Genomic DNA, 15017 nt, shown 5'->3' on the forward strand with positions numbered 1-15017 from the left:
ACACCCCAAAACGACCTTGTGGGGTGAGATAGGGGCTCAGGGGCACCCCAAAACGGTCCCAGGGGACGAAACACAGCTCAGGGGCCCCCTACAACGGCCCCAGGGGGTGAAGCACAGGCTTGGGGGCACCCCAAAACGGCCCCAGAAGGTGAGATAAGTGCTCATGGCACCCCAGAACGTCTCCATGGAGCCAAATGTAACTCGGATACCCCAAAATCACCCTATAGGGGAAAATATAGGCTCAGGGGCACCCCAAAACAGCCCCACAGGGTGAGAGAGGGGCTCAGGACACCCCAAAACGGCTCCAGGGGGTCAAACGTAGCTCCGGGGCACCCCAAAATGGCCCTACAGAGTAAGACAGGGGATCAGAGCACCCCAAAACGGCCCCATGGGGTGACGCAGGGGCTCAGGTCACCCCAAAACAGCCCCAGGGGGAAACGCAGCTCTGGGGCCCCCGTGCGAGCTCCAACCCCCCTCGGGAGTGCCCCCCGTGCCCCCCCCGAAAGCGGGGTGCCCCCCCCTTACCGCCTCGGCCTTGTCCCCCGCCGCCTTGCTGCCGGTGGGCACGGTCTGGGGGGTGTACGCCCCGCTGACGATCAGCTCATAGTACTTCATCCGCTGCTGGCCTAGGGGGTGCGGGGGGGTCAGGGGGGGTTCCCACGGCTGCATCCCCAAATCGGGGGCGGCGGGGGGTCCCCACTACCCCCAAAATCAGGGTCGGGGGGGTTCCCCACTGCTGCACCCCCAAATCTGGGCTTGAGGGGATCCCCCACTGCTGCTACACCCTCAAATCTGGGGCAGGGGGGGGTCCCCACCACCCCAAAATCTGGGTATGGGGGGGGTTCCCTGCTGCTGCACCCCCAAAACCAGCCCTGGGTGAGTTCCCCACCACTGCCACACCCCTAAATCTGGGTATGGGGGGGGGTTCCCCACTGACACTGCACCCCCAAAACCGGGTCAGGGGGTTCCGCACTGCTGCTGCACCCCCAAATCCACATCTGCGGGGCTCCCCACTGCCACTGTACCCCCAAATCCGGGTCTGGGGGGGTTCCCTGTCACCATCATACCCTGAAATCTGGGTCGGGGGTTCCTCACTGCTGCTGCACCCCCAAATCTGGGTCTGGGGGGGTTCCCCACCACCACTGCACCCCCAAATCCGGGTCTGGGGGGGTTCCCCACCACCACCATACCCCAAAATCTGGGTCAGGGGGTTCCTCACTGACACCGCACCCCAAATCTGGGTCTGGGGGGGTTCCCCACCACTGCCGCACCCCCAAATCTGGACCTGGGTGAGTTCCCACAACCGCTGCACCCCCAAATCTGAGTCTGGGCGGGTTCCCCACTGCCACCATACCCCAAAATCTGGGGCAGGGGGTTCCCCACTGCCGCTGCACCCCCAAATCTGTGTCCGGGGGGGCTGAACCCCAAACCTGGAGCCGGGGGGGGCCTCACCCTTGACGTCGAGCTGGGCGTGGATGATGTTGCCCATGACGGAGGTGTTGTGCAGGTGCTTGACGGTCTCCTTGGCGCCGCGGGCGCTGGCGAAGAGGACGCGCGCCAGCCCCAGGTGCTTGCGGGTCTTGGGGTGCAGCAGGATCTCCACCTCCTCCACCTCGCCATGCTTGCGGCACATCTCAGCCAGGAAGGGCTCGCGCACGTTGTCGTTCAGCCGGGCGAACGTCACCTCCTTCAGCGGGATCTGCCCCACGTAGAACTCGTCCAGCTGCCCCACCCCCCACCCCGGCGGGGTTAGCGGGGGGGCAGGGGGGTGGGGGAACCCCCAAACCCCCCACTGACCCATCCCCCAACCCAGCGTTACCTTGAACTTGGGAATGGGCAGCGAGAGGTCGCGGTGCTTTGGGGTTAGCGGGGGATGGGCAGAACCCCCAAACCCCCCAAACCCCCTCCCCGACCCATCCCCCTCCTTCAGCGGGATCTGTGCCACGTAGAACTCGTCCAGCTGCCCCACTCCCACCCCGACAGGGTTAGCGGGGGGGCAGAGGGAACCCCCAACCCCCACCCCAGCCCCCCCCCCGACCCAGCATTACCTTGAACTTGGGGACAGGCAGCGAGAGGTCGCGGTGCTTCGCCCAGATGCGGCGGGGGCGGGGGTCCTGCACGGCGCCCGCGGGGGGGAACCCCGAGTCCTGGGGGGGGGGGGAACCCCCAAAATGTGTGGGGCCGGGGCAAGGGATCTGACCGCCCCCACGCTGCCGTGGGGCAGGGCTGGGGGGGGCCCATGGGGCTCCCCACGTGTCTACGGGGGGACTTGAGGGTCCCAAGGCCCCGCACGTGAAGGCCCCCACGCCCCACACCACCTCTGAGACCCCCCCATGGACCACCTCCTGTGGTCGTGGGGGGTCTGTGGGGCACCCCACACATCTATGGGGCACCCCACAAGTCTACGGGGCACCTTGAGCGTCCCAAGGCCCTGCACATGAAGCCCCCCTGCACCCCAAAACGCCTCTGAGACCCCCCCCCACGGACCCATGGGGCAGCTCCTGGGGTCGTGGGGGGTCCATGGGGCACCCCACACATCTGTGGGGCACCCCCTAAGTCTGTAGGGCACCCCACATATCTGTGGGGCACCCCATATGTCCGTGGGGTGCCCTGAATCTCCACTGTGTGCCCCAAAAGAGCCCCGTGCCTGTGTGTGAAACCCCCCAGCACCCCAAACCCCCCCAAAGCCCCCTCTGTGGGGCACCCCCCGCGATGGGGCACCCGTGGGGGGGCTTGATGACCACTTATGGGTCACTCCACATCCATGAGGCACCCCACTTCTCCGTGGGGCACCCCATAAGTCCGTCGGGCACCCCATATGTCCGTCAAGCACCCCAAATCTCTACTATGTGCCTGAGAAGAGCTCTGTGGCCACGCGTGAAGCCCCCCAGCACCCCAAAACCCCCCCCAAAGCCCCCTCTGTGGGATGACAGGATGCCTTTCATCTTGTGGTCACTTATGGAGCTCCCCACATCTGTGGGGCACCCCACATATCCGTGAGTCACCCCCTAAGTCCGTGAAGCAGCCTGAATCTCCGCTGTATACCCCAAGAGAGCCCCATGAAGCCCCCGAGCACCCCAAACCCCCCCCAAATCCCCTCTGCAGGATTGATGTGGTGCCCGCGGGGGGGCTTGATGACCACTTATGGGGCTCCCCACATCCAGGGGACACCCCACTTCTCCGTGGGGCACCCCATAAGTCCATGAGGCACCCCGAACCTTCACTGTATACCCCAGGAGAGCCCCGTTAGCGGCTCCCAGCCCCCCGCTAGCGGCCCCCCTCATTAGCAGCCCCCCTCATTAGCGGCGCGGGGCACTCACGGGCGCGCTGAAGTGGATGCCATCGTAGCGGTAGAGCTTCTGGGGTGCGCGGCGCAGCGCGGGGTCCACCAGCAGCTTGTAGCTGCGCCAGGGCGTGCCGGGGGCCCGCTGGCCCTCACCCCCCGCCTCCGGCTCCATGCTGCTGCATCGACGCCGCTGCGCGCCCCGCAACCCGCCCGTCGGGGGGGGCTCTGCGCCCCCGACACCCCCCCGGGCACCCGTAGACCCCCCCCGGGACCCCCAGATGCCCCCCAGATCCTCCCAGGCTCCCCCAGATTCCCACATCCCCCCCAGATCCCCCCCAGTCCCCTCCCTCAGACCCCCACATCCCCCCCCCCAGTCCCCTCACATCCCCCCCAAATCCCCATGTCCCCCCCCAGAACCCCAGATCCCCACATCCCCCCACGTACCCCCCAGACCCCCCACATCCCCCTCAAATCCCTATGTCCACCCCAGACCCCCCAGACCCCCACATCCCCCCCTAGACCCCCCCAGATCCCCATGTACCCCCCAGACCCCCACTTCCCCCCTCCCAGTCCCCCCACATTCGCCCCAGGCCCCCCCAGTCTCCTCCTCAGACCCCCCCCACCCCCCCCAGATCCCCACATCCCCCCTCAGATCCACCCCCCCAGTCCCCCCCATCCCCCCCAGGCCCCATATCTCCCCCCCCAGTCCCCCCAGACCCTAAGGTCCCCCCCAGCCCCCGCTCCCCCCTCAGCCCCCCAGGTCTCCCCCAGCCCCCCAGGTCCCCCCTGTTCCCCACTCTCCCCTCAGACCCCTCACATTTCCCTCAGTCCCCCAACTTTCTCCTCAGACCCCCAGGTCCCCCCCAGCCCCCCAGGTCCCCCCTGTCCCCCACTCTCCCCTCAGACCCCTCACATTTCCCTCAGTCCCCCAACTTTCTCCTCAGACCCCCAGGTCCCCCCTCGCCCCCGACCTCCCTCAGCCCCCCAACTTTCTCCTCACATCCCCACGTCCCCCCCAGGCCCCCCCCGTCCCCCGCTCTCCCCTCAGACCCCCGGTTTCCCCTCACACCCCCCCAGCCCCCAAGGCCCCCCCGTCCCCACATCCCTCCCAGCCCCCCAGGTCCCCCCCCTCCCCCGATCTCCCCTCAGACCACCCCGATCTCCCCCAGCCCCCCCGGTTTCCCCTTAACCCCCCCGCCCCGCGCTCACCTGCCCGCTGCCGCCGCCCCCTCGGCGGGGCCCGGGGCCGGGAGGGGCCGGAGCGGGGGCTCGGGGGGGGGGGCCGGAGTGGGCCGGAGCTGCCGCCGCCGCCGCCGCCGCCGCCGCCGCAGACCGGGGCGGGCGGGGGGGGGGGGGGGGGGGTGGGGAGTGGGGGAGAAACGAGGCGGGGCCAACGGCCGAGCTCGCGCCGCGCCGCTCTCGCGAGAGCCCCGCGCATGCGCAGCGCCGCGACCGCACTTTCGACACCCCGCACCCCCCCGTCAAACCCCGCACCCCCCTCCCCCCCCGCGCCGGAAAAACAATAAAATGAACCGCAGAGCCACGGGCGCGCGCGCCGGGGTTTTGGGTTTTTTTTCTTTTTGCCCGGTTTCGGGTTTGTTCCGAGAGGGGCCGCGCGCGGCCGTGCGAATCTGCGGCGCCGTCGCCTCCGCCGCACTGCGCAGGCGCGGCCGGACCGCGCCCCGCCCCTCCCGCCTCCTGCGCATGCGCCCCGCCCCCGTCTCCCAGGCCCGCTCTGCGCATGCGCTCCTCCCAACAGCCGGGAGGGGAGAGGGGACGGCAACGACACACGTGCGCCGTCCCCAAGGCCTCAGACGTCCGCATTTCCGGAGCGGGGCTGCCGGAGGGGCTCGGCAGGGCCCCCCGCTCCCACCCCGGGCTGCGTTTGACGTTTGAGGTGGCCGCATCCTACTGCCGGTGCCGAAGGCAAGGCGCAGCGTGTCACTGCGGCCCCTCGCGGAGAGCAGCCGGGTGCCCGAGGACAGCAGCCCTGTGGGTACAGCTGGGGGGCTCCGCGCTGTCACCCCCCACACCCCGCCTCGTCCCCTCTGTGTTAGAGGAGCTGGCTGGGGCAGGCACGGTGGCAGTGTCCCTGCTCTGCCGCGGGAGGGCTTCGGCAGGGGCAGGGGGACGCTGGCAGCACTGGGTGTCCTGCAGCCCCTCGGGGCGGAGTTGAGGCTGCTGGGGTGGGAGCTGCAGTGATGGGTGTGGCCGAAGGACGGGGGTCCTGGTGGGTCCGGACCCACTGCTGGAGCTAAGGGTGCGCTACATCAGGGTGCTTGGAGCAAACCCTGCCAACGGTATCCCGGGCTCTGCTAGACAGAGCATTGCCAGCAAGGAGGCAATCCTACCCCTCTGCTCAGCACTGGTGAGGCATCTGGAGTGCTGATGTCCTGGTTTGGGCTGGGACAGAGTTTTCTTCCCAGCCGAAACCAGGACAGCTCAGCTTCCCAGTACATGAAAGCTGTGGATGTACTGGAGAGAGTCCAACAAAGGGCGGTGGAGATGGTGAAGGGACTGGAGCATGAGAGAGCTGGGACTGTTCAGGTCGGAGAAGAGGCAGCTGGGTGGACCTTCTCCAAGTGAGTAACTAACCAATGGCAGGGAATGAAGACAAGGGAGCCAGGCTTTTCTCAGCAGTGCCCACTGATAGGACAGGGGGAAACGGGCACAAATTAAACCATGTGAAATTCCATCTGAATGTAAGAAAATTTTTTTTTTGTTTTTTTTTTACTGTGAGGTTGGTGAAACACTGGAATAGATTGCCTGTTCCCAGCATTCCTGGAGCAGCAGCCAGTCCAACACAGTCCTCTCCTCCCAGATTCTGCCTTCTGGCTTCCTCCACGTGTCCTCATTCCCCTGATCCTCGCTGAGGCCTTGTCTTTGGCATCACAAAAATCTTTGCAGCATGGCTCAGAGGTACTGGAGCCTAGGGAAAACATAGCGGCTGGTCTGCATCCCGTCCCACAGAGCTCACGCGTGCGGGAAGACAATGCAATCTCATGAGCCCCAGTGCTGCAGACGTGGGTTAAAGCAACCTTGTGGCCTGCTGCTTTCCCCCTGTTGTTTCGCTGTCTCTCTTTGGCTCCCCAGCCCTGATTTTTCATTCCTCTCTCTCTGCCCTGTGGCCCGTTGCTATTTTTTTGTTTTCTGTCCCACTCTGTCCTGTGTCTTTAATTGCTCCCTGACAACTCTGTATGCTGTCACTGATTTTCTTGTTTTCCTTTCTCCATCATGTTCTGTCCGGCTCCCTGTCCGTACTTTTTAATGCTTCCCTTGCTGCTTTGTGGCCTGTCACTAGTTTCCCCTTCTGTGTCTCTCTCTGAATGGCTCCCAGTCCCTTCCTTTTTGAAATTCCTCCCTGTCTCGGAGCCCGTTGTGGTTTTTCCTTTGTCCATCTTTCTCTAGCTGGCTCCCTCTCCCTGGTTTTTAATTTCTACCTTCTGGGCCATTTAGCCTGTAGCTATTTGATTTCTTTCTCCATCTCTCTGTCCAGCTCTGGATTCCAATTTTTTAATTCCTCCTCTTCCATGTAGCCTGTCTGTCTTTATTCCCCCCTCTTTATCTGTCTCCCTCCCCAGCTCCCTGTTCCTGTGTTTTAATTCCTCCCTCTGTGCCATGTAACCCATTGCTTTTTAATTTTCTCCATCTCTCTATGTCTGTCTCACTGCCCCTGTTTTTTAGTTCTTACTCTCTGCCCTGTGCCCCACTGCTATTTTTGCTTTTCTCCGTCCCTCTCTGTCCAGCTCCCTGTCCCTATTTATTAATCCCTACCTCTTCTTGCTGCACCCACCACTATTCCCTGCCATCTCCGTGTCTCTCTGGCTGGCTCCTTGTCCCCAGTTTTTAATTCCTCCCTCTGCTCCCTGTAGCCTCTCTGGATTTTTCTGTCGGTCTCTCTGTCAGGCTCCCTCTCTCTGTGTTTTAATTCCACATTCTCTGTCCCGTAGTCCCACGCTGTTGGTCTGTCTTTCTCCACCTCTCTGTGTCTAGCTCCCTGCTGCCGTTTTTTATTTCCTCCCAGTCCATCTTGTAGTCCACCATTGGTGGTTTTTTATTTTTTTCCATCTCCATGTCCCTCTGTCCATCTCCCAGTCCCTGTTCTTTAATTCCTCCCCCCTCCCTGAAGCCCACTGCTATTTTTTTTTTCCATTCTCCATTGTGCTCTGTCTGGTCCTCTGTTGCTATTTATCCATTCATCCCTCTCTGCCCCATGGCCCGTCACTTTTTCTTCTATTATTTCTGCCTTTCTCTCTGTCCAACTCCCTGTGTCTGTTTTTTAAATTCCTCCCTCTCTGCCCTGTCATCTGTGCGATCTTTTGCTGTTCTCAGTCTTTCTCGGGCTGGCTCTCTGTCCCTATTCATGGATTCTTCCCTCTCCTCCCCGTAGTCTGTCGGTTTTGTCCTTCTTGCTGTCTCTGGCTCCCCGATGACCCTATTTTAGAATCCCCCCCCTTTCCTTCTGTACGCATTGCTATGCTTTTTGCTATCTTGCTCTCTTTTTTCCAGCTCCCGGTCCCTATTTCCTAATTCTTCCCTCTCTGCCCTGTAGTGTGTAGCTATGTGGTTTGTTTTGTGTTGTTCCCCCCACCCTTGCCACTTCCCTCCATTATTCGCTGTCCCAGCTCCCTGTCCTTGTTGTTTCATACCTCCTCCTCTACCCTTTTCTTCATAGCTTCTTTTCTTGTCTTTGCAGCTTTTTGTTTTCTGTCTTTGCCCATCTCTCTCGGTTCAGGTCTCTGTCCCCATTCTTTTTTCCTTCTTCTGTGTCATACTGCCCGTTGCAGGTTTTTTTCTGCATCTGTGTCCTGCTCCCCATCCTTCTTTGTTGGTCTCTGTCCTGCTCCTTCTCCTTGTGTCTGCTGCTGCTCTTCCTCTCTCCCTGCTGCTTCTTTCTCCATCTCTGTGGGACTGCCTGTCCCCGTCCTTCTCTCACTGTCCCTTTCCCTGCTTCGTGCTTTCTCGTTCCACCGCCGCTGTCCAGCCATCTGTCACTTTTCTCCTCTCTTGTAGTGGCCTGCACCCTGCTCCTCATTTCTGGCAGCCTCTGCCGAGCAGCGCATCACTCCGGGAGCCGACTGGCCGACTGTTCCCCGCTGGAGCAACAGGCGCAGCTCCAGGACGGACTGCCGAGGTGTCGGAGGGGCAGAGGGGGCGTAGGGGGCACCGAGGCTCAGAGCAGACCCGTTCCCCAGATTCATTCGGTGTGTGACTGAATAAACACCCATCGTCTCTTCTGCCTTCCCGCCTGTGTCTGTGCTTCCTTTGCACAGGACAAGGGGCTGTGACGGACCCCAGGGGAGGAAGAGACTCACTTTGTGGCTCGGGAGATGGCCCCCTGTTCCTGCTGGGCTCCAGCTGTGGGCCGGGGCTGGAGAAGCCGCAGGTGCCGGCAGTAGGGCTGATGGCAACGGCCCCTCCCTTTAATGCCGTGGCTGCCGGTGAGTGCCGGTGCTGCCGTGCCCTGGGTGGCTGTGGAGGGGCCGGTGCGAGCCGAGGGAGCAGCGGAGCCGTCGCCGAGCTCCGGCTGCAGCAAAGGAGAAAGTGACCGGGGGGGGGGGGGCAGGGGGGGTGACCGACCGGGGGTTCTGGGGGAAAGCCCCCAGGAGGGCAGCAGTGCCTGCCGGGGGGCCTCCGGGCACCGTGTCGGAGGCGGGCGGCGGGAGCTGCTGGGGGGGCAGCCTGGCCAGCCGGGTCCGTGTCGGAGGCAAAGAGCAGTGGGGGTGCAGCGCTATCTTAAGGGAGTCAGCCAGAGAGACCTTCGAAGCGGCTCCGAATTATCTGCCGTTGATGGTAAATAATTCACATTGCGACCAGAGATATTTCTGAGAAAAGATTCTTATAGAATCAAGTTCTGCTTTGTTATTCAGTCCTATCCAGAAAATAGTTCTGGCGGAAGTTAGGTCATACACCTAGTCTCACTAGAAACAAAGAATAAACCCATAGCATTTTGGGTTTTTTTAATAGGAAACCAAAAAGCATAAATTTTGATAGTAATATTGTTACTGCATTTAGCAAACTACATTCTTACATAGCATAGTAGGACCTCTTTTTCTATCCACACCACAGAAAAATTAAGTTTAATTACTTACTCGGTCACATCACTGCTGTGACAGATGTAGTTACAGCAGAAGACCAGGCATCATTTTTTCCAGTAAGGATCACCGTTGCTTGTCAGTGCTTTGCTCAATGTAAATTTAAGGCAGATGAGAGAATTTGCTGCTGCTCTTCCTGCTGGCTTTATACCTTTTGGTGGTTCACCCCTCCCCTTTCCCAGAGGAGCATGGGAAGGGTGGTGGGCGAGGCCAGGAGTATAAGAGCCGCAGCTGCCGGGAGGGGAGGTCATTCCACTCCTGGCTTTCTTTGGTCTTAGAGCTCTACTCTTCCTTCAATCAGTTACAGCTTTTGAGCTAAGCTACTGAGGGAGATGCATTTTGATATTTAGAGAAGCAGAGACCTCTGTTTGAGTTAGGACTTTAAGGATAAGTCAAGGCTAGGTGGCAGATCTAGTAGAGAGTACATTTAACTGCAGCCTTTTTCTTCAGGTCAGTAATATTTTTATTCAAAGTTTGTGGATGGTGAGATTGTTTAATAGTATGTGTTGTTGTCTTTATTCTAGGTGCATTATGCTTTCCTGGAACTCCTGACTTGACTGAAGATGGAACATTGCGGTTTTTTCACTAGTGGTGCTGTTTACTGTGTAACTTGCTGGCACTGTATCTCTTAATCAGATTGATGACGATATTGTCTGGCAGAGGTTAAGGTGAGCATCTTGTACACATTTGTGCAGAGATTGAGTGTTTCTCAAGCAAGTGGTAGGGTTGTGACACGTAGTGTCTTTGAGAGCATGGGACAGCTCGTCACCTTTACCGATTGCTTAGCAGTCTGTGTTGCCCCTGGAAACTTTGTGGCTTGTGGCAGGCTCCTCATAGATTATAGGCACTGGGGCTTTGCTTACTTTGTGGTCCTGTAGCCGATCCCCGAGGCTGTGGGAAGGCGTGACGTGGGAGATGCCCACAGAACACAGGGCATGGTTTGGAATAAAGGCTCCTGAGGAGTGGCCAGTGAGGGGGGGTTCAGGGGTGCAAATACAGGGAAGTGGATGTTGGGAGTGGGCGTGCGGTTCCTTCTTTGCCAGTTCAGGAGAAGAGAAGGGGTTTCTAAAGCTTTGAGGTGAGGGAACGGTTGAGGAAGGGAGGAGGGTTTATTGGCTTCTCTCAGTTTAGTTTTGCAGTCGCAATGGGACGTCAATGAGGTTCATTTGGTTTGAGTCTCTCTGTGGCTAATGGGGAGCTATGACAAAGACAAGAGATGGAGCGTAAACCCTCTGGGCCTCCGCATTTGAAGACGGAGGGCTGAACGTTAGGCCTTTGAATCTCAAAGGTGTTAAGGCTTGTATGTGAAGAGCTTAATGTTCTTTTGCATTTGATTTAGGTTTTTTAACGGCAGGATGTAGTTGGACTCTAGGTGGCATTTCTGAATGGAAACAAGACCTCTGGAATTCCGAAGCTATTGGTCAGCATTGGGATGACTTCTACAATATGTTTTTTGCAGATGCAGAGGAACGAGCTGTGTGCCAAAGGGTGATGGAGGAGAGGCGAGTGGAGTGTCATAAGAAGGTGGGTTTGCATGTGATGTTGGAGGGAAGATGTGACCGGTGGCTATAGGACTAGCTTTTAGGTTTCGATTTGTGGGTTTTTTATTAACTTTGAAGGTGCAATGCAGGCTTACGGGCAGCAGAGGTGACTCAGGCAGGGTGAGCCGTGACTAGCAGCCTGCAGTAGCAGTTAGTGTTCAGGTGTCTTATAGTTGGCGAAGCTACAAGATTTTGCAGGGGCCTTTGGCATTGGACCAGCGTTTGAGGTGAGCCGGGGCAGTAGCGAGGAGGAGCATGGGGCAGATGACTTCTCAGGAGCACAACAGTAATTTTGTGTCTCTTGCTATCTTGGGTTATCAAGAGCGATGAGGGCCCCAGCGTCCCGTTCTGGACCCAGCAGGTGAGCGGAGAATCCCGGTGCTTCTGAGGACAGGGATGTTGTGGAAGGTGTTGCGTTGGCCAGCTTGATGCTTACTGTCAGAACTGCTTATGGGTTTTCTTTTTTTGCAGAGGAGGAAGCGGAACCTGGCAACTGCAGGGGCATCTCAGATATCCGATGTGTTTTCTGTTGAGGATGGGTTTAGAGCCATATCCCTCTGAAAGCAAAGTAAAGGGACTGGGGCCCGGGGAGGGTCTGGAGGGAGGGGACCACGGTTGGGCATCGCGGGGAAGGCTTGTGAAGTTAGCGTAGGGGAGTGGACTGTCCTGGAACAGGCCCCTTTGGCCTGGTAAAGGGAAGGGGTTTCTCTTAAGCCCCAGCGGGCAGGGCAGTTCCAGCCTGTGTCTGTGTTGTTGTGTTGTTTGTGTGGTCTGTCTTATGTGTCTTAGAACTTACCTGGCTCTCCAGTTCTTCATTGGTCTTTGTGCTCAACAAGCACCTCAGGCACATCAGGTGCCCTCCCTAGGATCTTGAATGCCTGTGGCCAGTGGCATACTGTCATTTGGGTGCTTCTTTTATTTCCCTTGAGGTGTAAAGCATGGATTGATCTCGTGCCTTGGAATTTTCTAGCTGGTTCTCTTTTGCGGTGTTCTAGGCTGTGCTAGCATCTCTTCTCTGTACTGGTCCATTTTCACGGACTGTGGGACTTGTTCCTTGCATCCTTACCATCTTAGGTCTTGAAGCTGGGCTTCTTGCACATCCATTGTCTCCATTTTGACCGTAACCTCTTGTAAGGGACCATTGGCTTCTTCTGCTGTTCTGGGGCTGCCGTGGAGCATCCTTGCTCTGGGCCGTTGCGGCCCTGTCGGTCTCCTTGTCCGACAGCTTCTCTCATCCGGCAGTCATTGTTCTTGCGCAGAGTTTTCTTTCTTCTTTGAATCCCATTGTTTGTGGTGTTGTGTGTAATGTTGGTCTGTGCCTGTGTGTGTTTGGCTTGGAGCTGCTCTGTCCAGGGGTGTAAAGTCAGGGGTAGAAGGAATAGCGATAGGAAGCTACAGTTAATATGTTGATAGGCCTAGACTGTTGCAGCAGAGGCTGGGCAGTGAGCTCGGATGGAGCGGCCATCAGCAGGCAGTGTGGACTGTCATTTCAACAGTGTTTTACAGAAGTGATGGGAGTTGTGTAGGAGGGGCTGATCGACGGCAGCAAAGCAGATTGAATGTCAACAGTATTCAGACTTGTATGTGTGGGGTCTAAAGTTTTGTCTTTTTTTTCCATTGGCTTTTTTCTTAATGGCAGACTAGAGTTGGCCTCTAGATGGTATTCCGAAATCAAGCAATAGAGCTGGACTCTAAGCTCTTGGTCAGCCTCTGGGTGACTTGTCCACAGGCAACCGCAAAAAAATAATAAACGAGATGGGCACCAAAGAGCCATGGAGGTGGCGAGCGGTGCGTCAAAAGAAGGTGAGTTGGTGCATCATGTTGAGGGAAGATGTGACTGGTGGCTACAGGACTCCATCTGGTTGGTGGTTTGTGTGTTATTTTGAAGGCGCAAAGGAATAAGCGCAGTGAGGTATCAGCACCAGCGGTGACTTCAACAAGGTGAGCTATGACCAGTGGGCTGAAGTATCAGTTATTTTTCAAGTGTCATATTGTTGGTGTAGCTATAAGCGTCCTTTGTTTGTTTCGTAGATGGTACCCAAGCTGCAGCATGGCAACACGTAAATGGCAGAGACAACACAGGTGAGCAGCCAAGGTAGAGGCTGGGTGATAGCAGTTGGTGTGGGTAGACTGTGGTTTTGGGCAGTATCTCAGCGTGTGTCTCTTTGCTGTGATTGTTGCAGATGCCACATGCAGATTCAGAGGGGCATGGCAACATGCTGATGTCTGAGAAGGTGAGGCAGTTTTGGGCCGGGTCAGTGTGTGAGAGCAAAGTATTGTGCAGCAACTCACTGAAGCGTATCTCTTTTGGTTTTGCAGGGGCTGAGTGGGCCACCTGTGGCATTGGACAAGCTCTTGAGGTGAGCCAGGGTGGCAGTGTGGGGCAGATGACTTCTCACGGGCGCAATGGTAACTTTGTCACTTGGTATCTGAGGTAGCAGAAACGATGATGGCTGCAGCGTCTGACTCTGGAATGAGCAGGTGAGCAGAGCACACAGGTGCTTCTGAGGAGGGGGTTGTTGTGGAAGAGATTGGTCTTGGCCAGTGTGATGCTTCCTGTCAGCACTGTTTCTGGTTTTTTTTTTTTCCTTTTTAGATGACAAAGCAGAATCAGGTGACTGCAGGAGCTTCTGAATTAGCCAATGTGCTTTTTGTTGAGGATGGATTCAGACCCCTGGCCCTCCAAAAGCTAAGTTGAGGGACTGGAGGGAGGGGACCATGGCTGGGAATTGCAGGGAGAGCTTGTAAAGTTAGCATAGGGGAGAGGGCTGTCCAGGAGCAGGCCCCTTTGGGCATGTAAAGGGAAGGAAGGGGTTTTTCTTCAGCCCAGGTGGCCAGGGCAGTTCCAGCCTGTGTCTTTGGTGCTATGTTGTTTTTGTGGTGTGTCTTGTGTCACAGACCTTCCTCTGGTCTCGATATCCTTGTTTCTCTTTGCACTCACGAAGCTCATCATGTGCGTCTGTGCCATACCTGGAGTCCCAAAAGTGTGTACTCATTGGCATATTGCCCATTCCGATCTTCCCTTCTTGCCTTACAAGCATAAAGCGTGGATCAGTCTTGCATCTCTCTGGTGGCGGTGTTCCAGGCTGTGCCAGCAGCTCTTCTCTCTTCCGGTCCATTTCTATGGACTGTGGGACTTCTTCCCTGAATCCTCATGCTCTTAGGTCTTGAAGCCGGGCTTCTTGCACATCCATCGTCTCCATTTTGACCGTAACTTCTTGTAACAGACCATTCTGTTGTAATTTGGTTTTCTGGGGCTGCCGTGGAGCCTCCTTGCTCTGGGCCACCGCAGCCCTGTTGGTCTCCTTGTCCGACAGTGTCTCCCGTCAGGGAGTCATTCTTCTTGCGGAGAGTTTTCTCTCTTCTTGAATCCCATTGTTTGTGGTGTTGTGAGTAATGTTGGTCTGTGCCTGTGTGTGCTTGCCTTGGAACTGCTCTGCCCAGGGAAACCAGGGAACCTGTAAAAGGCAAGGGCAGAGTGGCTGAGCAGCCAAGTAAAGGAGCAGGAGATTGGGATTGATGCAGGCAGGCTTTGGTTTTGGGCAGTATCTCAGCATGTGCTGTTTGCTTTGATTTTATTGCAGGTGCTGCACATAGCCTCGGAGGAGCAGAGCAGTGTGCTGACAAGAGGTCTGAAAAGGTGAGGCAGTTGTGTGCCGGGTCAGTGTGCAAGAGCAAATTATTGTGCAGCAGCTCAGTGGGGGGTGTCTCTCTTGGTTTTGCAGGGGCTGAGCGGGCTGCCTTTGGCATTGGTCAAGTGAGGTGAGCTGGGGTGGCAGCGAGGAGGAGCGTGGAGCACGTGACTTCTCATAGGCATAATGGCAATTTTATGTCTCTTGGTATCTGATGCAGCAGAAGTGATGATGGCGCAGCATCCGACTCTGGAACGAGCAGGTGATCAGAGCACCCGGGTGCTTCTGAGGAGGGGGTTGTTGTGGAAGAGGTTGGTCTTGGCCAGTGTGCCAGTGGTCCTGTCAGCACTGTTTCTGGGTTTTTTGCTTTTCAGATGACAAAGCGGAACCAGTTGACTGCAGGAGCTTCCGAATTAGCCAATGTGCTTTTTGTCGAGGATGGATTCAGACCCCTGGCCCTCCA

General features: G+C 57.7%; 1 protein-coding gene and 1 long non-coding RNA gene across 6 annotated transcripts; one reads left to right on the forward strand and one right to left on the reverse strand.

Moving 5' to 3' along the window:
• Positions 1-470: 470 nt before the first annotated feature.
• LOC142359930 (histone-lysine N-methyltransferase SETD1A-like) lies at positions 471-4581 on the reverse strand (the record flags this gene model as incomplete). The annotated part of the gene is made up of 5 exons (XM_075412274.1): positions 4496-4581; positions 3321-3476; positions 2049-2147; positions 1453-1723; positions 471-626 (listed from the first exon to the last, which is right to left on the reverse strand). Coding segments are annotated over exons 2-5 (664 nt in total), but the record flags the coding sequence as incomplete, so codon positions are not given.
• Positions 4582-5035: 454 nt separating this feature from the next.
• Positions 5036-15010, forward strand: LOC142359929 (uncharacterized). Of its 5 annotated transcripts, XR_012762720.1 has the most exons (19): positions 5036-5278; positions 6027-6205; positions 8300-8420; positions 8560-8727; positions 9906-10049; positions 10841-10905; positions 11245-11283; positions 11394-11490; positions 12562-12725; positions 12811-12863; positions 12954-13004; positions 13106-13156; positions 13242-13282; positions 13361-13403; positions 13519-13536; positions 14507-14562; positions 14648-14684; positions 14775-14816; positions 14929-15010. It is a non-coding gene; the product is annotated as an uncharacterized LOC142359929 (long non-coding RNA). The 5 variants fall into 5 exon arrangements; XR_012762718.1 differs by having other exon boundaries at positions 13357-13403; positions 13519-14562; XR_012762717.1 differs by having other exon boundaries at positions 13519-14562.
• Positions 15011-15017: the final 7 nt, after the last annotated feature.

This window comes from Opisthocomus hoazin, unplaced genomic scaffold (genome assembly GCF_030867145.1).
Source record: "Opisthocomus hoazin isolate bOpiHoa1 unplaced genomic scaffold, bOpiHoa1.hap1 HAP1_SCAFFOLD_286, whole genome shotgun sequence".
Classification (NCBI taxonomy): Eukaryota; Metazoa; Chordata; class Aves; order Opisthocomiformes; family Opisthocomidae; genus Opisthocomus; species Opisthocomus hoazin.